Raw genomic sequence first — 26,179 nt, forward strand, 5'->3', positions numbered from 1 at the left:
CTCTGTGTTCCTTGACAGAAATCAAGATTTATCAAACGAGGTGTTTTTTTTTTTTTGTTCCCATACCTCCCCCCCCACCCCCATTTCCGCGGACAAGTTTTGGTGAGCCTGTGTCCATTGCAGGCACAACCTTTCTTTTCTTGCCTGATAGAAGTGGAACTCAAAATAGTCTCTTGCCATTTTAGCCTATTGGCCTCAAGGTTCAACATGTAGTGTATTCGGAGATGCTTTTCAGCTCATTGTGATTGTACAGTGTGGTTGTCTAAGTTAACATCGCCTTTCTGTCAGCATGAACCAGTCTGGCCATTTTCCTCTGACCCCCTCATCAACAAGGCATATCTGTCCACAGAACTTTTTTTTCCTGTAGTCCACAGAACTTTTTTTTCCTGTATAGACTCTAGAGACTGTTGTGTATGAAATTCCCAGTAGACCAGCAGTTACAGAAATGTTCAAACCAGCTTTTCAGGCAGTTGAAGTCCCTGAGATCGCATTTGTTTCCTCATTCTGGTGTTTGATGTGAACATTAACTAAAGGCTCTTGACCAGTATTTGCATAATTTTTATGCAGTGTGCTGCTGCCTTACTATTGGCAAATTAAATAATTATATGATTATGGAGTACAGGTGTGTTCCTAATCTGTCCTGTGGGTTTTTAATTGCAGTAAGTTCAAATACTTCCTTGCAGCTATGTCAGTAGGTTTAAGGTGGGAGCATGAGAGATAGTGTTTGAGCTGCATAAAGATGTGCAAGGTTTTTTTTTTTTTTTTAATGACTTAGAAATGAAAATTTGTATTTATTAGTGCTTCAGATTGCATACCATACCATTTTACCATAATTTATAACTTTGTATATGTAGCAGAAATTCTTCAGTTCAGTTCTGTAAATCTTATTTCTGCTACTGGATCCTACTGTGGTGGTCTAGTGGAAATGCAATGCTTCAAAAACTACAATCCAATTTAAGTTCTGATTCAGATAATGCACGAGAGACAGAAATGTAGATATCTTAATTGAAAACTTTGTCTTAACTCTTTTTAAACTTTTCAACATAGCTTTACATTTTTACAGATATGTATGAAATAGCTCGCATGTAAATTTTGCTTTTATGTGACAATATGACTTGTAAATATAAGTCAGAAAAACCATCTGACGCTCTGACTTGTCATTTTATAAAAATGAGCAAACATTAGGATTTTTGGTAGGATGGCCACTGCAAAAGCATTAGAATACTGACTTGTTTTATTTTTAAATTATACAGGTGAACAATGTCTCCCCTCCCTCTGGTGAGATGTCACCCGAGTATCCAGAAAAGGTGAACGGTACTGTGAGTGAGATGGGGGATGACCCGAAGGAATATCTCAAGCCAAGCTACAGTAATCCTCACTTGTCTCCGTGAGTGTCTCTTCTCATTTACTTTGTATGCTTTCTGCATGAAGTGTGTTTTCCTTTTTGAGATATCCACATTAGATTTAGTCTTTAAATGTTACGCTAAAGGCTCCTACAGTGCTGCCTTCTGATGCTAATGGAATTTAAATCCTACATTTTCTGTCATGAGAATGTATTTTATTACCATTAACATCAATCTTATTGTCAGTTTTTAAGTGGTTAATTGTATAAAATAGAAAATATGAGATCTACCAGGCCACTCGTTTCTTGTAAACTGCAGATCATTTTTATTTACTGCATAATCAGCATTGTACCAGTTAAAGTATTTTAGTAAAGAGTGAAACTGTCTTAATTTATAATTGAAAGTGCTGACTTATTGGGATTGACTTTTTGCTTAAAATTGTTCAATAAACTTGTTCAGCAGAAATGAGTGAAAACCTATTAAATACATTTTATCATCAAGTCCTCTGTTTTAAACAATATTTTGGACATCTCCTTAGTTATATTTCCAACCTAAATTGTAGTATAACCTGACTTTTTTGGGTTTTATGTATAATTTATTTGCACAGTTAGCTCAACTGCTTGCAACAAATCAGCAGTAAATCAATTTACACATTGTAAATAACAGAATTAATTTAAAAAAAAACCAAAACAAAACACAAAACTATAAATTGAACAGTTGCATAAAATGAATTGGATAAATGTACACAACTTCTCAATTTCTAATCGTAGTTGTTAATTGGCATATACATAATCCAGTAGCCTTTTCTAATTATTTAAAAGGCATATTCATAAAAGCTTTCTGTGCGCTTTATTAATTCATAGTCAGTAGGGCACTTCAATTGGCCTTGTATGTGTGTTTTAGTTTGTTTGGTTTTGTGGAGTCACAACTGCCCTGAATTTCAGATAAAGTACAAACACTTAACAATACTCGGCATCTCATCCATTATCCAACCCGCTATATCCTAACTACAGGATCACGGGGGGTCTGCTGGAGCCAATCCCAGCCAACACTGGGTGCAAGGCAGGAAACGGCCCACCGCAGGGCACACACACACCCACACACCAAGCACACACTAGGGACATTTTAGGATAGCCAATGCACATAACCTGCATGTCTTTGGACTGTGGGAGGAAACCCACACTGACACGGGGAAAAACCTGCAAACTCCACGCAGGAAAGACCCGGGAAGTGAACCCAGGTCACCTTACTGCGAGGCAGCAGCACTACCCACTCCATCACTGTGCCACCCTAATCAGCACCCCTTAAAATTTTAATGAAAAAAAAAAAACATCTGAAAAGGGAACCTTAACCTACGTTTTTAATAATAATAACAAAAAAATATTCAATAGCAGCAAGTAGGATTTAATAATGATAATTCCGTATGGTTATATAGCGGTTTTCTTGTTACTCAAAGTGCTTAGACAGAGGGGAAACTCTTCAATCGCCACTACTGTGTAGCACCCACTTGGATCGTGTGATGAGAGCCATTATTGTGCCAGTTTTCTCACCCCACATTAGCAGAGAGAGAGAGAATTAGATTTAAAACTGTAATAATTACTATGTGCTAAAGTACAAAAAAACTCCCAATTAATATAAACAAAATACAAATAATGCTTAATCTTTTGCTTTCAAGAAGGGACATGTACTGGATGTCCGGCTCATTCTAGTTTGACAGTTTTTGATTCTATATAATGTTTTTATTCCATTCAATGCTGTTAAGACAATTGGAAATTGTTCACTTGTGTTCTTGTATGATGTACATTTCTCAAGTACAGAGCTTGGTGTTTATTTAGTGATTTGCACAGCAGAGTTCCTCTTTACATTCATGTAATTGCATTCAGTTATATTTTAATACTATATTAGGTCACTCCTAGCCATTGTGCTACAGTATATAATTTTAAAAAGCCACAATTGTACTGTTTTTATAGTGTCTAATTTTTAATAAAGCTGTAACTTTTTTATAAACCGCCACAGATGCACAGTAAGTGAAGAGTTACATAAATTGATATGTAAGCTTTTTCTTGGCATCATAGCATAGCATTCTGATGCTTCTCAGGCCACCAGCTTTAAAAATAAATGTTGATGGGACTTAATCTCAGATTTCTAAACCTATTTGTTATGAGTACAATGATGAGGAAAGTGGCTTATATTTTCTGCTGTGACATTTAATTGTTGTCAGATGCTACAATAAATCTGTAAAGTTCAGAAAATTGGATGAAATGTTAACTTATAGGAACCAATGTGCTTTTAATAATAGCTTAATACATTACTGCTAAGCATGCATTCTTAGCTCTATTAAGCAAAAGAGCAAACACAAAATGCCTAATTTAAAGGAGATGTTTACAGTTAAAGGTGTAACCATCTAGAGATCAGATTAGATGAAACAGAAGTCTGCAACCTTGCTGGTCAAGTCTCCAATTGCTGCTTTAGACTATCTATAGGAAGGCCAAATAGGCCAATGTAGGTTCAGCTACTTTGATTATCTTTTAGAAAAATCTCGGAACACTTAAGAACCTTTTTTCCCTTAAACAAATTCCTCTTTTTTGGTCTGTTTTGTATCAGTTGCTAGGGCCATTCCTAATTGATTTACTGTTTAAGCTAAATGTATATTACACTGACTTGATTTAGCAAAGTCTATGAATCCTACAGGACATTTGCAAACGGCTCAAAATTGCTTTTATGTGTTTACACACACACTTTCTCAATCAACTGAAACTCTAAATGTTTTTTTGCTTGTGCCGAGCATTCCATCACTTACCAATTTCTTCTTCTTCCCCCTTCCCTCAGTCCCCATGAGTCAACTATCCCCTTGATGAACTTCCCACCTCCTCAAAGCATGTACAGCAGCAGCTCAGTGGGTACTAACCAACCTGCTCAGCAGAAGCCACCCAAGAGGAAGAAGCCTGGTCGAGGCAAAAGACCAGATATGCAGGATTGTGATGCTGATTACACTACAGGAGCAGAGTCTGCTGAAGAGCTTGAAGATGAAGACTGGGATAGGTAGGAACTTCTGCAGTGTGACCAGCCTGCTTTTTCAAGGTTTTCCTAAATCTGTGGTACAGTGCATTTTTTTTTTTGTTTGCATCTTATTGATTTTTATTAAAATCAAATAACAGTTCATATTAACAAGTCAACCCCACACATGAGAAATAGTTAGGCTGGCAGAGTAAAACTTTAAACTAGTAAAAATAAGTAAATAGGCAAATTGATAAATGAATAAAACAGTGCAGTGCAATTTTATTGTTTTGATATTGAGAGCTGAAATGTAGTACTTATTTCATTCATAATTAGGTTGGTTCTTGGTGGCTTTATTTCTCAAGTCAATTATGCTTTGATCATTATATTTGAAAACTGATGACACCCATTATCCCGAGATGTTTAATCTATTCCGTTTTTTTAAAAACTTATCCTGCTAGTACGGTAATAGAGTTACTTGTCCTGTTCAGGGATACAGAATGAGTTATTTGTGGAGATTGAGCTTGAAATTTAGAGGTCACGCTCTAGCATCTTACAACAACTCCATACATCTTGAAGCAATAATTCACATTTCTAAATACAGATGAAAAGGCACCCCAAGTTAAGTGTCCTTGGAGTATAAACCTCATAACAGTTTCTCAGAATTTTAAAGCTCTTTGATGGTTTGGTATTGAAAACATGATACTGCACAGTTTAATATGCAATGATTGATTTTTTTATTTTTTTTTTTAAAAGAGGATGTTGCTTGCTTGCTTGCTTGCTTTCAAAAAATCAAATGCAAAACATAGGGGTAGACTGAAGGCTACTTGACAGGCTAAAAAAAAATACCACTCCTCAAAAATATGAAGAGAGAGAAAATTAAGCCTGGCACATAGTTTAATCATGACATTCTTTTTAGTTTATTCTTATTGATGAATTTTTTTTTTCCCCCCAAAAAAATCTCCGTTAAAAATAAAAAATCTTTCATTCCCTAACATTAAATGGAATAATTTTGGGAAAGGTTTTAATCTATGCTAATCACCTTATTAAACATAGTCCCTAAAGAAGGGACTTTAATATTAGATAGGAATGCAAACAGTTTATTTTTCTGAATAGTAAAACAAATTTTGAACATGTAATTGTGGTTGACCCACTTTTTGATGTTGGAACAGTCCAAGCCCATCTGGAAAGAACTTAAAGTACGGATATTTGTTTGTGGCGGATTTAATTTCCATTGTATCTCATACTTTGCAAAGCAGATAGTTGGAGCTCTCAGTTTCAAATATCTCATTCCACCTTGTCCTCCATATAATTTATATTGATATCTTTGGATTGGGGAAATCACTTGCCTCAACTTTAATTTTCTTTACCTGAAAAATCTTAAAACATACCATTACCAATTTACAGCAGTTACGATGTGGTTAGAGGGAAAACTGCTATGATTGCTATGCATGATATACATAACCACTGTTTTAATTGTTTGTGGCATATGATATAGCAAAGTAATAGCACAGGGATTATACATTTATGAAAAGTTGTAGATTACAAAATTGTTGTACTAAGTAATTAAAGAAGACTGGCACTCTAACTTAACATTTTGTGTGTTTGCTCAATAGGTGCACTGTCAGTTTAACTGGGTTATACACACATTTATGTATTTGGTTGCTTGAAAGCAAAACTATTGACTTTAAATTGTCTGCAGAAAATGTGATGTTGTATCAATGCAAACCTTTCAAGTAGAGCCTAGATCTGACCAGTTTTTGTACTTATAACGAGGTGGTGTGAGGAGATTGATTCTTATATTTTATTGAGAATATGGGGGTGAATACTGTACAAATTAATAGTATTAGCAGTATTATCACTGTACTCTAGTAGTGCCATCTTAATTACTAAAGCTATTGCTCTCTATTTTGCATTTCTTGCTTGTAATCAAATATAAAAGCAAGATAGCACATTGTATTTTTCTGTGGATATCACAGTATGTTCACTGGCCACCTAGAATCAATCTCTCTCTCTCTCTCTCTCTCGATATGAGGGAATACAACAGAGAATATGCAGATTTTAATATCTACTAAATAGAAGCAGCACATACAAAAGTAGTAATTTTGCAACCAGAATAGAGGAAGGTCTGTGCAAAGTCTGACAAGCAGATGGAAGGTTCTGGAAGTTTATTAGCAGATTTTTTTTTTTTTTTATTTGGTTCACTCTTAATGGCTAAATACTAAATTAATAGTTTATTAGGTAAGTTGCATTAAAATAAACTTCTCATTACAGATGTCTGCTATAGAAGTGTACAACAGTGAATCAGTGGATATCCATATTCTCCAGAGCTATAGAAATGCCACTGCTTAACGGTTTAATGAGCCATTGAGCTACTGCATCTACTGTACATGCAGAAATCCTTAAGATAAATTGGTGTGATAACTTCATCAATGCATCCCGGATATGTTGCACTGGTTAGATGACTTATAGAAAATGTGTTATAATGGTGGTAAAAGTTTACTTCAAGCTAGATGTTCTCTACAAAGGAAAATTTTTATGGCTTGCATTATTGTCTATTAGAGACATTTTTCCCACTTGGAGACAATAAATTTGTTAGATTACTTTATATATGGAACTGCATCATAACAAGACTGAATGATTAAATTAACAGTACATAGAAACACCATTTAAAAATATGCATTTTTAAAGGGGGCATCATGTCTGCTATAGACGTGATTGTAGAAGGCTATTCAAGTCATTAATGCAGGATAATAATAGAATATAGAAGATGGTAAATGAATCCCTTTCACTATCTGAATAAGGTCAACATGATAGTTAATGCATTCAGAACATGACAACTTTAGGTGCTATTATGAAACCAGGTGCTGTTGGTTTTGATGGATTAACTCATTTACCAGATGGAAGAACAGTGTAAAGAGTGGGCATGGTAGAACCTGTGAAGATGTTCTAGTCTAAAAAGTGAAGTAAATCCCCAGAGGAGAGATGGCGTTCTGAGGTGCTTGGTTTTAGAAGTTGATTATACCAGTCTATCTTTAATACATCACAAATATAGCAATGTGGCAAAGTAATGGCAAAGTTCAAATCACTTTTATTCGCAAACATGTTATTTAAAAAAATAAATAAATAAAAATCATTGCCTCCTGTGGCACTCAATTTCTTTAACTGTCTCATAAATGTACTTTATTACGATGTTGAAAATGGCGATGTCAAGGAACCATTGATTCATAAAGGAAGTAGTGTTCTTTTTGCCCAGGTGGCCAAAACACGACTAAATCTCCATGTTCTGTTCATAAGGGCATTTGGTCTTGGAGGTTCAGACATGATTAGGAAAATAACTATTATGAACATCAAAGGCTTCTGTAAAAATATTCTAATTAAAATAGCATTAAATTACCCAGAGTTTCAAATCATTGGACCTCCTGAACAGTGGTTACTCAACTTACCTGTCATTGTATGTTTCCATGCAGCATCTACCCACCTATATCAACAGATGAGCAGAGGCAGCAGTACAAGAAGGAGTTTGACTCAGACCTTCAGGAATACAAGAAGATCCAATCAGAGATGGAAAATATCAACAGTAAACTGGCTGAATTGGATAGCCAGCTGGATAGCCTACAGGAAGGAACACGGGAGTATCGGGTTAGTTTGAGAAATGGAAAGCAAAATATGTAATTGTCATAAGCAGCCACAAATTGACACCATGCCTCCATGGTGGACATACATTTGTGTTGAACTCCTATTTACTGATCCTCAGTTTGTTCAGAACCCATCAGCCCTAGGGGTTGGTGTGTGTGGTACAGCTCATTTACGCAGATTTTTGATGACTGTCTGACTTAGAGGGTCCCTGCATAAGCACTTAAGAGTGAACCTAATGCATTACAGATTAAGTCTACCACTATACATGTAATGCTAAAATATAAAGTATACTGTATATCTCAATATTTGCAATATAATACAAATGATTTTATTTTGACATAACACTACTCTTAGAGGTGTGCATTATTTTTAAGAATGGCTCTAGGAGACTTCTTTTTGGCCAAAATTGACTGGGCTGTATTGAGTCACCTGGTATTTCCTGGCAAATGCCATCCCCAAGCCTGTGTCTGGATAAGCTTCAAAGGAAGTAATGTTCTCATCATTATTCTTAAATTTCTGAGCATTTATTTCTAAAAGCACTTGGAGATACAGATGGGAATTAGTTGTTCAGTAATAATTTTGGATTTTCATTTAGCATTTTTCTTCCTGTCTGTAGATTAGATTGAAAAAAATGCTGTACAGGCTGAGCTATGTGCCATTCTACTGAAGATCTTATCTGCATGTTGTGTTGATATTAGAACATAAATACACTTCAATGGCATGGTAGAACTAGTTCATTTGTTTAGGCTTTTTTTTTTTTTTAAATTTCTACATCTTTTAATTGATTTATGGTTTGTTGGCATATTATGGTTATTTTCTGATTAGTACTAGGGCATATTTTAAAAAAAACTGTGCTTATTCTATTTTAGGCTGTTGCTGAAGAATATAATAATCTAAAGGATTCTAAAAAGGTAAATATTTTACCCTTTTTTAAATTTTATGCATTTTTATTGTAGAATGAATTAATCATTTAAAAAACATTGTTTCACTCATCATTCTTGGCATAGGTATTTTGATATTTTCGCTTACTTAGAACTTAATCCGGGATTATGCAATAATCAGGGAGCATATGTTAAGCTTTGTTTCAGCCATTTAAACTACCAAATCTAAACCCTTTATTTGAAAGAGTGGGTTTGAAAAGCATCTTTAAACTTTCTTAATGTGTTACTTTTATTCCCAGAAAAATTTGCCAAAATTTAAGAAAAAAATTGTGTAACAAACATGCAAATACTAAAAATGTCAGCATAAGCACAATAAGAAAGGTATGGCCATAGTGTCCACTGCTGTATTAATGTAGATTTAGTACCCATCCTTTGTGTGATATGTTTTGAAACCTTCACCAACCCACTGCCCGATGTTACAATAAAAACAGTAGAACCATACCATTTTTTTCCCCCCCCTATTTTACTTGCTCATGAAAGGGTAGAATGACAGTACCTGACGTGCATGATCAATGCTGTGCAATTGTTTTTGTCTGCTACCACAGCACAAGGAATAGTGACTTCCACATTTCCCCTGACATGAACATTGACAGTTGTTGCATAATGAAGTTTATGTAGGGGGCTGATGTCTTTCTGTTACTTCCACTTAATCAGTCATTTTTCCACCATACATACTGCACCCCACTGCAGTATTACACAACTGGGTTACCAGGCATATCATGGTAGTTCAGTCATACCACGTTATATGCATAAATTTCAATATAATTGTCAACATCTAAAGACCAATTCACATTGTCATCTCTATCACTTCATTCAACTAATGGTCTAATTTCTGTTTGCTTTAAAACTTGCTTACAGCATTTTTTTCATGCCCTTGTGTGTTTTGGTTGAAGGATCCACTCCATTCATGAATATTTATGATTTACCATAGAGTCGTAAATGCATAGTAATATCTAGGATTGTATTTTTTGTAGCATGATGGTTTTGTCCACTAGATGGCAGCAGACTACTGTCCAGACTGTTCGGGTTTAATGCTGTAGGTCCTATTTATAACGGCCAATCCCCAGGTTTAATGAGTTTTAAAAAGAATTCTGCACCCAAGAGATCCTCGGGGTTAGCGTTGAGGTTAATTAACATTTAAGAACTGGTGTAATATTGTCATACTTTTTAGTTTTAATTATGTATCATGTTTTGGGTTAACATTATAATAGTAACTGAATTTTAGTTTAATTACACAACTAAATCACATATGAGCAAAGAAGAAAAGTTTACACAGGCAATTTGAGATAAATGCTGTAGTTGTAGGTTACTGTTAATGAAAACGGCACACAATATGTTCTTTATGAAATAAATCCTGAAAATTGCAAGCTGCTTTTTTGTTCATGTATGTTAAAATGGACAAGCAGCTGTCCTTTGTACCCTTCATGGTACACTCTGAATGGTACATTTCCTTGCAAATAACACCTAATTATCTGCACAGTTCCAATAGCAGAGAAGAATCCATAGGCAGTTTTCTTCTGTTCTGAATAAAACATTTTAAAATACAAGCGTACTGTGCATTATAGCCAATGATAAGCAGTTCAGTTCCATCAAAACACATGCATTACTGACAGAGGGGCTTCAATACAATAAAAAAAAAATCATTTTTATAGTTTAATTTACAGTAACACACCGTATATCGCAGTAATTGCCTTTCAGCTAATGTTAACGGCAAACCTAAATAGGTATGGAATCAATATGATATTCAGATATAGTAATGGAAATGAAGAGTTTGTTACTGATATGCCTGGATGGTGGAATGGAGAGACTTCTGGGGAAGTAGATCTGCTGTATTCACGTTTTTTTGTTTTTAAGTTGGGACCCACCATTGTTTGTTACTGCTACTTGGGTGTGTCTACGGAACTTTTCAGGCTTCCCCAACCCTTTGCTAAACTGGCAGTAATAGCATCATGAGCAGAAAACCTAGTTGGATCAAATGGATTCACCCAAGCAAAACTCAAAATTAACTCATCAAGTCAGTAAGGGTGTAGCTTTCTATTCATTAATGAATGAAAGTGAATTTAGAACTATTCTGGCATATACGTTTTAATTTTAATAAAACCGTGGTGGCAGGGAAAGTGTATATAAGGGCGTCATGTTGACCCTTTTCCTACTGTGCCAGGCCTCTGTTAAAACATCATGTCTTGGAAAGTTTTTTGTTTTTCTATACATGGAAAAACTTTGCAGTAGTACAACATCTTTAACACTGCATCCTGTAATTGGAGGGATTTAATGACCTTTCTGGCTGCTATGACTTTGGTAATTACGATGCAAACTTTAAAAGTCAATTTTTTAAATGCAACAACTAAAAACGCCAAGGAGGGAAAAATGAGGAATACAAATGTATGCTGCTAATTAATGGAAACAATTTTGCAGTAGTAATTACATTAATACTTTTAATTTCTCTAACAAAGATTCACAGTCATTGAAAAGTGTAATTTAATTTTTCGCATTTATGCTTATGTTGACCATTTTTGCTTTTTTTCCCCGTTTGTATTTTGATCCTTTTCTATTAATGTTTAGTACCCATCATTCATGTGCCAGTTAAGTGTACTCTAGTGCTTTCGTAACCCTCTGGGGTGTTTTTTTTTTTTTAAAATAACACCTTGCCCTAATGTTTTTTAAATCGTGGAAGGAGCAGTGGCACAGGCGTGTTTGGAGCTGTAAAACTTCAACACTAGGCATTTGGCTAATGTGCAAGCCATTCTGTGTGCATATTACATCTGTGGTGTATGGTCTCTGGGTGCTTCTTCTCTAGATATGTTTCCCTCTGCAGTCCAAAGGTGTATGTGTAATTGTGGACATGTCAGTGAGTGTGCCCTGCAATGGACTGACGCCCCCCATTCAGGGAGAGTTCCTGCTTTACATACAATAAGCTCCCTGCTTATTTAAATTGAATTATGTGATTTCAGCAAAGTGAACTATTTCTTAAGTTTAAGGTTAGAATTTATCATTTTGGTAAAATAGTGAAACTGTTTATTAAACAACTGTAATTACAAAGAGGACAATTTAATTTATTTTCCCATTTTCTAGTCTCCAGATTATCAGAAAAAGAAGCAGCGCTGCCGACACCTGAAGGGAAAACTCTCTCATATCAAGCAGAAGGTTGGCAACTATGACAGCCACAAGTCCTAGGGACCCAAAGAACATACGACCTTAAAATCCTTTACTCCCTGATATCTGAATGGGAGAGTGGTAGCAACTCAATTTTGAACTGGGACATTTTAATTGGAGTTAAAATTTAATCAGTGCTGGTCTACCTTGACTGGTAGAAAGTATAATTTTAATGTTAATACACTCGTGTGACCACTCTGCTGCATTTTTTCTGAAGGTTCAGTTTTATATTCAAGTACATTAAAGAGGAAAGAGCACATTCTGTCTTAACATTTAGCTTGATGTCTTTTTCCACAAGTTAAAGGAACTGGTGTTTGCAATATCCATCTCTTTTAAAAAAAAAAAAATATATATATATATATACACACACACTTACTGTATAATGTATATATATTTTACCCTGTGTTTAATTCTGCATGTGGGAATTACTACTCAACATATACATTTGAATTTAACTTTATTTTTTAACTTCTGGAAATGTAACTTTTAATTTGTGTTTTAATATGCTGAATGTACATACACTGTCACTTTTGCATATTTCTTTTTTGTATCTTTTTTTTATCTAAACCTGATGCATTGTGTGTATTTTGTAAAGATCATTGAAAACAAATGTTTAAATTACACTATTGCCAGTTTCCTTAATTAGTCTAACTTGTGCATTTATTTCATAGAATCTTGACAGTATTGTAACAGAAGTGCTTTGAGTTTTGGAATTCTCGTCATTTTAAATAGGAAGTTAAATAAAACACTTTAGCATTTTATTTTCAAAATGACCTTTTAACTGGGAAATCTGTCAGCTGTTTCTGCTCTTTGATAAAACTAGGAAAGATTTAAATATCATGAAGGTAAGTTTGGTTTAAAAAAAAAAAAAAGTGACACTGTTCTTGTTTACAACCTATTTCCAACTAACAGTATATTTTATCTCAATATTCTAAAGAAAAGAGTAATACATTTTGATAAACATGAGAATTATAAAAATAGGATAACTGCCTATACTGAAGCATATTGGGACAGGTTAGATATTAGCTAAATAAACTGGCCTGCATGGTGGTCTCTCATTTGTCAAATGTCTTATGTTTCCTATCAAATCCTATCAAATAAAGCATGAAGGACTGAAAATACAAAATACTTTAAATTTCTGTGCTATTAGTGACTTCTGTTGACTTAACTCCCTGTGTTTGATCCTGATTATAGTAAAGAATTGTTAATGGATGTAGTTGTGTACAAACTCCTCTTGTCTAGGTTTGTCACTGAAACAAAGTGTTTGCTGAAAAAATGCACTTGCTCAATGATGTCTCTTTTGTTAGGTGGCCTTGTCTCATGATTTGTTTGGCTAGTGCTCTTCCTGATTAAGGCATGACAACTGTAATACAATTTATTCCATAATACTGTATTTATCAAAATGAGAAATTTTATATATTTTGTGATATACACTTTTCAATCGATCCAATGTTTCACCACCTTAGAGAGTTTTCTTCTTGCTATTGATCCAGACATGAAGGTTGATTGGGTACATAATTCTTAACTGCATACTAGTTTTAATTTTGTTTAACTTTTGCATATGCTTAGGTTGGAGATTAATTGGCCATTCTTTATGCTGAACACAGGAGGAGTTTTCACCCAATTTAGTTTCTTAAGAAATTCACCTTGGCTTGGACATTTGGAGTTTTAAATGTACAACACAGATTTTGGCTTTTCAAGACTTTCACTGAAATTAAAGTATAGTGAAGAAAATGAAAATTTCAGTTTGTTCTGATAAAGGTAGAATATGCAAACTATATATTTACAGTAGACTGCGCCTGGGCTGGAAACTGAACCCAGGGTTCTGGAGGTATGAGGCAATCCTACCATATGCTGTCATTTTGTTTTCAAAAACATCTTGTGCAAAATACCAATATGTATAAATCTAACATTTTTAATTACCTCAAAAAAGCACACTCAATGGCTGGGTTTTAAATGGGTCGTATCACAACCAGCTGGGTGCCAGACCCAGCCGGGACGCCTTGATGGACGGGGTGGCATGTACATCCTCTGTGCTAGGAGGGGGCAACTGCCCTGGATCAGAGGAAGACCATGGGAGAAAAGCAAGGAGGCTCAGGCCCATAGGGGCCCGTGGCCACCGCCAGGGGGCGCCCCAAGTCTCAGAGGGCCCGGGAATTGTCTATTTCCGCCACACCCAGAAAAATGGAGGATCATCCCTCCAGGGACGCCCGGAGTGCTTCCGACTGCTCTCCTGACACTTCTGCCACACCACGAAGTGTCGTCAGAGGGAACACCTGGAGCACATCTGGGTGAGAATAAAAGGGCCCGCCTTCCTACAGTCTGGGAGCTAGAGTCGGGAGCGGGACGAAGCTCCCGTGGAGAGAGGTAAGGTGGCCCACGGACATTCAGAGAGAGCCCCGGATAGAGGGTGATTAGTGCTGGGATCACTGTGTGCTGTGTGGGACTGTGCAGTTTGATTGTAAATAAACGTGTGGTTTATAAAGATGTGGTCTCAGCCTGATGGTGTCCGGGCATGTCTCAGTCAATTTTTAGAGGTTATTTGAACATTAGATCTAGACTGTTTAAGAGGTGGGAGTTTTGCCAAATAGCAATATTATAGGAGTGTAGTTCTGCATTGGCACATCCTTGTTATTTATGTAGGCTTCAGTTGGCATATTTTGTATATAAATTGGCCTTATATGAATAAACATAGATGTGCTAGTACTTGTCATGGGCTCAGGCTGCTGTGTCTCACATTTTCAGACTGATCTGGATTAAACATTAAAGAATGGTTTTAGTTGTAGGCATTGCTAATTATATTTCTATGGTCCCAAGGGACTAACTAAAGTGCAACTCAAGTAAAAAAATGTTACTGCATTATTTTGTGATGTAATGCATTTATTGAGAAATGTACATATTTCCAGTAAAAAAAAATGAGATCATAATGTATATGAAAGTTTTAACGAATGTAAATGCTAAAAGATTTTTCTTATTTATTATAATGAAAAAACGGGTTAATATTGTCAGTTAAGCAAAAACGTTATATTATGAAAAAATGTGTATGTATTAGAGTACGTATGGGGCAATTTCTGATGGGCATAAATGTTGCAAATTATGAAAGAAAGCAAACCACTTTTTTTTTTTTTGTTTTGTTTTTAGTAAAAACAGGAGAAAATTAGATTTTTTTTCCAGTGAGAGCAGAAAACTTTTAATTATGAAAGGGCGTAAGTGGAGATTATATTCTCAAAATTGTTACTTTACTGCTTGTGTGATTATTATCTTGTTAGAAGGGCCAAAGAAACCAGCAGGCTCAGAAAATAGTTGTCTTGCAGCCGAGAATTGTATAAAATGATTTGGTCCTCTTAAATTTACTAAACATACTGTAACTGATAAGGCAAGTTTCAATCAGAGTGATTGATCACAATTTGTATTATAGAAAAAGTAATTACAAAATTTACAATAAATGCATTGGAAAAATCAATTACATTTGATCAGTAATCTCAAATGTTGATGTGTTAGTCAAAAAATATGGGTGGTCACAAAAAAAATCTTATTTTTGGTGTCAAACTTGGGGGGTATTACATAAAATACGCTTATGACACTGAGACTTAACTGAGTATACCTTGCTTGAACAAACCACATTTTCCAATGAAGGATCAGTTGCTTTCATGAACACAAAGTGTTTCTCATTAACTCAAGACGGGCTAAGGCAATCCACAATTATGCATGCACTTGTTATATTTAAGCAACCCCAACAACTTATCATGGCTGACATCTTTGTTCAAAAAGCCCAGAGGAAAGTGCAGTATCTGCAGATTGAGTACCCTGTCTATAAGTGAAAAACAGATTAAATGTTTGGTGCATCATGTAAAGTTTTAGTAATTGTCATAAAATAGAAAAACATGGAAAAGAGATGGTAGTCTTTTCTCTAATAACCCAAAAAATGCATCTGCTGTTAAGAAAGCAAGGGAGACTGTGTGGCAATCTATACCAGATCAATGCCTAAGTACTGTACATGACAGTTCTGAATTTGTGCATTTCATAATTAAATATTAATGGTAGTATTAAAATTTCAAAAGTTTCCTTTTAATTATTTGATTGTAAATGTAATAGTTTGTGAATGGTAGTTAATGTCATAGTACAAAACACTTAAAATAAGAAGGCTATCAGTTGTAATGTGAAGCACATTTCGTAGCAATTGAAAATTATATACGAGAACATACTATACTTGAAAACTACCAGAATATACAGTATATTTAGAACTATGGATGGAGTGGTGGCTCTGAGGCTGGGGATCTGCACTGGCAATCGGAAGATTGCCGGTTCAAATCCCATAAATGCCAAAGGAGACTCTACTTTGTTGGGTCCTTGAGCAAGGCCCTTAACCTGCAATTGCTCCATCCTGGGTATGACGTTAATCTGCGTGCATCCCTGCATGTAGGCCCTTCAACCTGCAGGGAAAAACCTGGAGGTTGGTGGCAGAATTGGCATTCCAGCCACCATAAAAAAACAACACACTGTTTCAGTCCATCTGAACTAGTATGGTGCTGAGGTATCACCTGTTGCATGGCTGCACTCGGCTCCTAATCTGGCAACGCACTGTATCAGTGCATGCTCCTAACCTCTATACATAAATATATTGTGCAGTTAGGAACGAAAAGGAGCCCATGCAGCTTCTGCCAGTGGTGCAATGCCCGAATGTCACTCCTCCTGAAAGAATTTATCCTCATCCGCATGGTTAATTGCATAATATGACAGGCCATGCATGTCGGTGCCAAAAACACAGGAAAATACATAGGCCAAAAAAAATCTGCTTAACAAAACCTGGCATATACACATTTCTGAACCATTTACTCTTCGTAAATCAAAATCATCTTGTAAACTAGGGGGCTTCGCCCCCTGCTCGCATTGCTTGCCAACCCCCCGGCCTGCACTATGCTCCAGCCACTTCGTGTCTCTACTGCTCACATATGTGGATTTCACTTTCACCAAACAACAAATCTTTTAATTCTCACGGATACACTTCTTCATTGGGAAGGAACACTACTTTTTCCCTGATGGCAACATGAATTAGATGATCTACAAGTCTCAGACTAAAAGTTTAAATCTGAACATTTAATCAATCTATATTTATTATAACAATTTATACTTAATCTCTTTTCGCTGTTCCGTTATTTCACCAAGTAATTTCTGTTTGTTTGCGCTAATGTGATCTTTACTATTATTTTTTTGAGACTTTTGAATTTTACTACTTTCATTATCTCTAACTTGCTCTGCATGTGTATCGCGCCAACGTTTTTTCACGACATTCTACTTTGTCATCTACTGTTTGTCTTTTTATTTCCGGGCCCGGGCATTGTTAAATCTCTTGGCACAAAGTCTTGTCTCGCGGGACTTGAAAGTATTTCTCTGAAAAAGTCTTGTCTCATCCCAGGATTTTTTTTATATAATAGAGAGATGTGAACTCACCTCAAATCCAGCCTACCATTCTGAAACAACCATATATGGACTTTGCTAATGAGCCTTGTGCAGACCTTCATTGGATGGTAGAGCAGCTGTCCACCAGACACATCCAGCCACCGCCACCTGCATTTGTGGAATCCTATGGTGTGCACTGCACATATTTGAAGAGCCGCTTGTCCGAGGTCTACTCTTGTGGAGTCCATGTCTTGATTTGTCAGAAATGTGTTGGTGGCACGAGGGGGAACTACATGATATTGGGCAGGAGGTTTTAAGGTTGTGGCCGATTGATATACTTTGCTTTGTTAATTTTCATTTAGTTACCGTAAAGTAGAAAAATGTAGCACACATTCTTTTAAAAAAAATCAAAGTCCATTCTAGTTTTCTCAGAGTAAAAGAAAGAATTCCAGTATCAGTCAGGCAAAGTATAACAAGAAAATATACAATAAAGGCTGTTCTTCTGACACATATGAGCAAAGAAACTAAATACAAGAAAGGTTACTAGAAACATAAATCATTTCACATTTTTCAGACAGGTAATACATTTAAGTAAAGGTTGTAGCATAAGGCTTTTGAAGAGATTAACCTAAGCAGTGAAACTACTGAAAATAAAACCTCATTCAAATATTTGTAAGGAGCTAAAACACACTTTCATTGAGATTAGACGCGTTGGTCATTTTGAAGGAAAGTTTAGATTCCTAGGTTATGGACAGTCCAGCAGAGAACACAATCTTTACACAATATTATGAGCTTGAAATTACACCAACACTTAGGTTTTGTTTTGCTTATCCAGGAAGTTTAGTAGAATTCAGTCTCTCAAGAGGCATTTCTTCTTTCCATCCCACATTTTCATAAATATTTTCAACGCAGACATCAGAATCCAAATTTGAATCTAAAAAAAAATCCAAATAAATAGGCCAAGATTACTTAGTTACTTGTTGGTTTTGAGAACATCGTGTCTATCATGCAGTCTCACAGATGACATGTTAATTGACATATGCAGGACAGCAGTAGTCTACATAGCTTTGTTCAAAATTTGGTCTTTTGTTGATGTAAAGGCTCAAATCAAGAAAAATCATAGCTGTCATTTTAACCTTTAAAAGGTGCCAACACCCTATCATATTTCATTTAAAAATAAACTGACACATTTTAAGGAAAATAATTGAAATTTTTGAAAGCCTTCATTGTTGAGGAGTGTCCACACCCTTTTTTTTGTATTAATAATTACCAAATCATACACCAGATCAGAAATGAAGGGACTTTGCTTTCACCTGAAATTGTTTGGTGCTTAGTTATTAGAGACAGAAAATCAGTTACTTGAGCATTTCACTACAAGTGTCTATTTTAAATACTGATGAATAATACAATTTACAAAACTAAATCACATTAACATGTCATCAAAAGCAATATTATGAATTAGCTTACATTCTATAAACATTGCTTTTTTGTGTTTCTGTTCACAGGTTGTTTGGGATATTTATCTCTTTTTCGTTTATTGAACGATTCTCTTTGTTCTTGATTTGTATTATATGCTGCTCTTTTTTGTTCGTTATCAACTCTTGCCGTCCTTTTTCTATCACAATCTAAAACTGACATTCTTCAATAGATAACTTGCTTCTCTGCCTTGCCATTACAACTGACTTCATTGAAGGGCGAGTTTGCAGCATTGAGAGGGTTTCACGGGGTCGTATGGAAAGAGGGCATGTGCAGTAGGAGTAGTGACTGGGCGAACGGTGAGGAGAGGAGTGGTCAAGGCGCAATATCACGGACACAATGGAAAACTTTTTTAATAAAACAGAGAGATAAGTCATTAAATGTTAGCAGTGGGGGCGCAGAAAACAAGTATCAGGATTTTTTTGCCATCTGCACAAAGGCAGAAGTGATACACTTGTCCAGTACTTGCATAGTTAAATATCAAGAGATGGTGTACCAGCAATAACAGCACTGCTGCAGACTCCGGTATGCAAAGTTAATTTTGGTTTGCAAAATGTTAATTGAAAAAAAATCTTTAAGAAGAAGCATCGAATTTACAAGCATTGTAAAAAATTCAAGTACTCCAAAGTACCACAAGTTAGGAATGCCTCTGCCAGCCACGTGATAGGAATGTCTGGTGGCAGATATACAGCGCATCACTTTTTCCACATTTTGTTATGTTACAGCCTTATTCCAAAATGGATTAAATTCATGTTTTTCCTCAGAATTCTACACACAACACCCCATAATGACAACGTGAAAAAAGTTTACTTGAGATTTTAGAAAATTTATTAAAAATAAAAAAAAATTGAGAAAGCACATGTACATAAGAATTCACAGCCTTTGCCATGAAACTTAAAATTGAGCTCTAGTGCATCCTGTTTCTCCTGATCATCCTTGAGATGTTTCTGCAGCTTAAATTGGAGTCCATGTGTAGTAAACTCAGTTGATTAGACATGATTTGGAAAGGCACACACCTGTCTATATAAGGTCCCACAGTTGACAGTTCATGTCAGAGCACAAACCAAGCATGAAGTCATAGGAATTGTCTATAGACCTACGAGACAGGATTGTCTTGAGGCACAAATCTAGAGAAGGGTACAGAAATATTTCAGCTGCTTTGAAGGTCCCAATGAGCACAGTGGCCTCCATCATCCATAAGTGTAAGAAGTTCGAAACCACCAGGGGCCTCATGTATAAACGGTGCGTACGCACAGAAATGTTGCGTAAGAACTTTTCCACGTTCAAATCGCGATGTATAAAACCTACACTTGGCGTAAAGCCGCGCACTTTTCCATGGTACCTCATGCCTTGTCATACGCAAGTTCTCCGCTTGGTTTTGCAGACTGGCGGCACCCAGCGTCAAAGCAGTGCTACTGTTCCTGTGTGGTTACTCATTATTTTCCTGACGTGGCTTTATAAATACACTGAAACTAACTGCATATTGTTTATTAGTGTAATGCATCTGATTGTAATTAACTTGTAACAATATAATGGTCCAGGGAACAGCCATAGTATTCCAAATACCATAACTGCTTTAGCGTTGTTATTCTCACTGCACCTTCCTCTTCTTATTATTTTTCTTCTTCTTCTTTCAGCTCCTCCCGTTAGGATTTGCCACAGCGGATCATCTTTTTCCATTTTACTCTCACTGCACCGCTCTGAGTATTTATATCACTGTATCTGAGTGTGAATCACAGCAGCAGCTGATCGGAAAGAGATATATCGGTATACAGCTTTAAGGACACGCTGTCTCAGCCACTGCAAAACGTTTTAAAGCCTTTCCTGTACAGACCTCGCGGTTCAGAAACAGTTTCATACCAAAAACTTTAAATGCACTCAATCAATTGCTCCTTGTAGAACTGTCTGTACTTCAGTACAGTACAATCACCCCACTGTAAACTTGCACTACAGTTATAATATCGCACAACCTGAGCCACTTTATAAAGCGCGTATTTACATATGATGATGATATCATTTTTAAGGTGAAATGCAGCAAAATATGTTTATTAAATTATACAGATAAAACTTTAACTTCATTTAAATAGGCATAATCTATATTCTTCACTGGGAGTGTTGTTAATGATAGAATAATTAAACATGTACTACGAAGATATTTCAATGTTCCTTAAACGTTTTGAAGAATCGGCGCTAAGCTTACAGATGGCTTAACGTCTATTACAGAGCTGATTGTATGGCGATCGGTTACTTGGGGAAAGAAAAGCACTGACTACAGTGACGGCTACGCCAATATATATTGAATATAAAACAGAAAGAGAAAATAACAACACAGCTAAAAACGCAGTGACAAATTTCGGCAAAAGTTAAATGCTTGTGTCATGAGCACGAGGCGGCTATGCAGTGTCTGCAACGGACGTGACCATCCACCGTGCATAAGCTACCTTACTGACATTGGCGGGCGAAGGAGCCACCGATTCTTCCTCTACCCAGTGCCACCACAAGCCTAGAGCGCCCTGAGTACTGCTGCAATAAATTATTTCATCGAAGTGAAACACATGTTTAATAATGTGCTTTAACTCCTATCATCATGAAAATGACATCACGTATACATCTCAGTATTTTAGTTATTCAGAGAGCTGTAATATCACGAATGTAATGGACTCTGTGTCCTGTTGGAGGAAGAGAGCCAGTTTAAGAAGCAAGTAGTGATTCACACACATAGAGCACATACGAGTAGAAGATCAAATACAAAACAAAGCATTTAACGTGCTACTTTAATTACAAAGTGATTTGAGAAACTGGTTAATTAAACGATTTTAAGATGAAGTTTATGATGTTCTACTAAATGACAAAATAAACTACGTGATTAAAGTGGAAATGTCGAGATTGAAGTTGACATTTCGTGCTTTTTCCCCACTGTGTGCCTTTCTTCTCTGTACCCTAATAAACTTTCATATGACACTCAGACAGTGGGCTACAACTCGCCTTTTCACAGCGACTTTGATATGTGATTTCTTTTTTATTTCCGGCACTGTGCGATTTTGTGAACGTGAGCTTTCAAGTTTCTCCAACACGCTATGTCACTCGATCAACTTCCTTTTGTTGATTATACCACGGTTTATTTGAGAAAATAGTATGTTTTTCCTTTGCCTCCACTTGGCATTCGCTGAAATTCTTATATTTTCCCCCGTGCTTTTCCCATTGTCTTTTCACAGAAGGCTGAGTTTAAGGGCGATTTATATTCATTTGCATATTCAAAGAGGCATAATTCTGGGAGGAGTTGGGGCGTTACATAAAGCGTGTACACGAGCGTTACTTTTCACGCTGATCGGAATTTATGTAGCAGAAGAACGTGGAAGTTGGAGTACGCACAGATTCCTGCATCTGGATTTTTCTGTGCGTAAGCACATTTCGGCTTTTGTGCTTACGCCATGTTATAGTGTGAGTTCTACGCACGGTGTTATACATGAGGCAGCAGGACTCTTCCTAGAGCTTTCCGGCCATCTAAACTGAGCGATCGGGGGAGACGGGCCTTAGTCAGGGAGGTGACCAAGAATCCGATGGTGACTCTGTCAGAGCTCCAGAGGTCCTCTGTGGAGAGAGGAGGACCTTCCAGAAGGACAGCCATCTCTGCAGCAATCCACCAATCAGGCCTGTATGGTAGAGTGGCCAGGCGGAAGCCACTCCTTAGTAAAAGGCACATGGCAGCCTCCCTGGACTTTGCCAAAAGGCACCTGAATGACTCTCAGACCATGAGAAACAAAATTCTCTAGTCTGATGAGACAAAGATTGAACTCTTTGGTGTGAATGCCATGCGTTATGTTTGGAGGAAACCAGGCACCGCTCATCACCAGGCCAATACCATCCCTACAGTGAAGCATGGTGGTGGCAGCATCATGCTGTGGGGATGTTTTTCAGCGGCAGGAACTGGGAGACTAGTCAGGATTAATTAAAGATGACTGCAGCAACGTACAGAGACATCCTGGATGAAAACCTGCTCCAGAGCGCTCTTGACCTCAGACTGGGGCGACGGTTCATCTTTCAGTAGGACAACGACCCTAAGCACACAGCCAAGATATCAAAGGAGTGGCTTCAGGACAACTCTGTGAATGTCCTTGAGTGGCCCAGCCAGAGCCCAGACTTGAATCCAATTGAACATCTCTGGCGAGATCTTGAAATGGCTGTGCACCGACGCTTCCCATCCAACCTGATGGTGCTTGAGAGGTGCTGCAAAGAGGAATGGGTGAAACTGGCCAAGGATAGGTGTGCCAAGCTTGTGGCATCATATTCAAAAAGACTTGAGTCTGTAATTGCTGCCAAAGGTGCATCGACAAAGTATTGAGCAAAGGATGTGAATACTTATGTACATGTGATTTCTCAGTTTTTTTATTTTTAATAAATTTGCAAAAACCTCAAGTAAACTTTTTTCACATTGTCATTATGGGGTGTTGTGTGTAGAATTCTGAGGGAAAAAAATGAATTTAATCCATTTTGGAATAAGGCTGTAACATAACAAAATGTGGAAAAAGTGATGCGCAGTGAATACTTTCTGGATGCACTGTATAATGAATTTAGAATTCTCCACATGAACAAACTGACGTAACCATAAATGAAGCGTAGAAGCACACTATTTTCACAATGGGTCGCTTTATTTCTTCCTTTTTTGCGCACAGTATTACAAGATCTTTGTATAACAGAAGCTATAGATGAATTCATAGTACATAATAAACTTTCACTTGTCCTAATTGGCCAAAGTTCACATCTGACCAGAACTTTGAAAAAGTTTCACCAGCAACTTGGAAAAAGTTAAAGTGATCCAGCCATCCATTATTAATTATATCCTAACTACACGATCCCAGCCAACACAGGGCACAAGGCAGGAAACAAACCCCGGGCAGGGCGCCAGCCCGCCACAGGGCACACACACACCAAGCACAATTTAGGATCGCCAATGCACCTAACCTGCATGTCTTTGGGAGTAGACCCACATAGACTCGGAGAGAACATGCAAACTCCACGCAGGGAGGACCCGGGAAGCGAACCTGAGTCTCCTAAGCGCCACTGTGCCACCCAAGTTAAAGTGATGTTAAAAAGAAAAAAAAAATTGCTGTCATTGGCTGAGCTGTAGGTGGCAAAGAATCTTGGTGTCATTATGGCTTCAAAGCTCCATTTTAAATTACACAGATATCTAAGAAAGATAGCTTGGGTTCGATCTCTTATATAATTGCAAAATGGTGAAAAGATTGTGCATGTTTTTTATATTAGCTAGATCCTGCTCCATGGAGCTTATCTGTATGCATCTGAATTGCATTTTGTACAGTTTGAATGCTGTATACATGTGTACAAGGCAAATAATTTACAAGTGGCTACAATTTTGCAATAAATCCCACAGCCTGCAGCGTTACCACTTTTTTAGGGCCCATTTACACCAGAAATTTACACCAGACCAAAATGCTCCTAAACTACTTAAAATGTTATTTGCCATTATTTTCAATGACACTATTCACACCTACATATTTTAATGAGTGGTTTGGAAAATCAAGCATATTCAGGCAAACGCTTGTTCTGTTGAAATCAATGGTAATGCTCATACAATGCTGGAAATAAGAAAAAACAATAGACCATTTTTAGAAGAAGTCAATGCATCTTCTTGGGCGAAGCAGCTTATTTAAAATAAAATAGTTTCTTCCCTAGTTTCAGTGAGCTGCTCATTATTTAAACATGTAGGTGTGAATATTGTTATTGAAAATAATGGCAAAAAATTTAGGAGCATTCTGATCTACCACTGAAATGCTAGGCAAACACTTGAAAGGGCTCCATGGATCTTCTACTTGATCATCGCATGCCCAGTGTAGCTAAATGTTTATGTTTTAAGCATTTTCAGTTGTTTTACTTTACTTTTGTAAATGATGTGAAAATGGTAGTATGGGCACATATTGTTTTGTTATAAAAATGGTGCTTTTAAAAGAAATTGTAGTACTATGGACACAGTTATAGACACCTTGCTTATAATGCAAATCTAGCGTTTTTGGAAGTCAGAACACATTTTTTGCTAACCTCCTATAGACATTTAGAAAAATATTACCCTTTATCATGCTTTGTTACATTGCAGTGACAGTAAATCACCATGTTTGTGCACTTTTATTAGGTATAGTTGCTCACTACATAACTGAAATCTTTTGTTAGACTTCATCTTCTCCCGTTTACATGGTCATCCGAGACAAACACATTTAAATACAATACTTCATCTCTCAATATCATCTTCCCCACTTCCCTAAAATAAAAAATTATAAAATAAAAATATCTACAAACCAATTTTCTTTTTTATGAAGAATGATATGGCAATTCCAATGAAAATCACACAGAGAACAACTCCAATAGCAATCATAATGTGTGTGGAAACATTTGGGTTGGATTCTGATTCTGAAAGGCAACCAGAAAATGAATCAGCCATCTTCTTATCATTCTCAAAATCATTTTAAGAAATGAATGTCGGAAGAGAGTTTTTAGAAACTCAAATATTTCCCGGGGTAGCAGCTGGAAGAGAGAGTTAGTAAAAGCGTGTGACTGAACAAGTACGCAGTTCATTTACCTTTTTGCCGAAGCTACTTGCAGTGCTGCAGATTGCACAAGTAAACAGCTGCTGTACCAGAGATCATAAACAGCCACGAGACATGAGAGTCCACTACCCGGGTGACAGCAGCTGAATGTGCAGGGAAGGCAGGAACCTGAACTGATGCCTCCTAGACGGGGGGGTTTGCCATACAAACAGACAGATACTGAATGAGGAAGATAGACACTAATTATTTAAGATTCAGGCTGTTGGTGTGAAGGACAGCCAGGTCCCATGCCCGGCAGAGACGCCCCTGCTGCTTATGTTCCGAGGGAGCCACCATGGGCAGTGCAGTACCTCCCCCGGGACGCTTGGTGGCAGCCTCCCTGGTCGATGGTGATTCTCCAACCACCCGCAGTGCTCCATGGGAGATGGAGTCCTCCACTGCCTGGTTAGGGGCTTGGATGGCCGCTAGGGGGAGCTGCATGGACTCAGCAGCCAGGATGGATGATTCTTCAGCCCCACCCGGAGGTGCAATCAGGACCAGGTGGTCAAGCACCTGGAACACTTCCGGGTGGGTTATAAAAAGAGCCAGCCACCACCACTCAAGGAGCCAGAGTCAGGAGGGGGAGGACTAAGCTTGAGGAGGTGTGGTGGAACAGGAAAAAGAGAGTGTT

The 26,179-nt window shown here is 37.0% G+C and overlaps 2 protein-coding genes across 2 annotated transcripts in view; one reads left to right on the forward strand and one right to left on the reverse strand.

The window, feature by feature from the left end:
* The window catches only part of oclnb (occludin b), a 51,016-nt gene extending 38,596 nt beyond the window's left edge, over nucleotides 1–12,420 (forward strand). The window contains exons 5-9 of the mRNA XM_039759245.1: nucleotides 1,254–1,387; nucleotides 4,173–4,385; nucleotides 7,811–7,982; nucleotides 8,849–8,890; nucleotides 11,993–12,420. Coding sequence (XP_039615179.1) covers nucleotides 1,254–1,387; nucleotides 4,173–4,385; nucleotides 7,811–7,982; nucleotides 8,849–8,890; nucleotides 11,993–12,094 — 663 coding nt within the window. The 3' untranslated portion in view covers nucleotides 12,095–12,420. The remainder of the gene's footprint in view (nucleotides 1–1,253; nucleotides 1,388–4,172; nucleotides 4,386–7,810; nucleotides 7,983–8,848; nucleotides 8,891–11,992) is intronic.
* Nucleotides 12,421–17,469: 5,049 nt separating this feature from the next.
* LOC120532836 overlaps nucleotides 17,470–26,179 on the reverse strand; it is a 69,818-nt gene continuing 61,108 nt past the window's right edge. Inside the window, exons 6-7 of the mRNA XM_039759246.1 lie at nucleotides 25,262–25,372; nucleotides 17,470–18,407 (exon numbers count right to left, since the gene is read on the reverse strand). Of these exons, the coding sequence (XP_039615180.1) occupies nucleotides 18,301–18,407; nucleotides 25,262–25,372 (218 nt within the window). The 3' untranslated portion in view covers nucleotides 17,470–18,300. The remainder of the gene's footprint in view (nucleotides 18,408–25,261; nucleotides 25,373–26,179) is intronic.

This window comes from Polypterus senegalus, chromosome 7, assembly GCF_016835505.1.
Source record: "Polypterus senegalus isolate Bchr_013 chromosome 7, ASM1683550v1, whole genome shotgun sequence".
Taxonomy (NCBI): Eukaryota; Metazoa; Chordata; class Cladistia; order Polypteriformes; family Polypteridae; genus Polypterus; species Polypterus senegalus.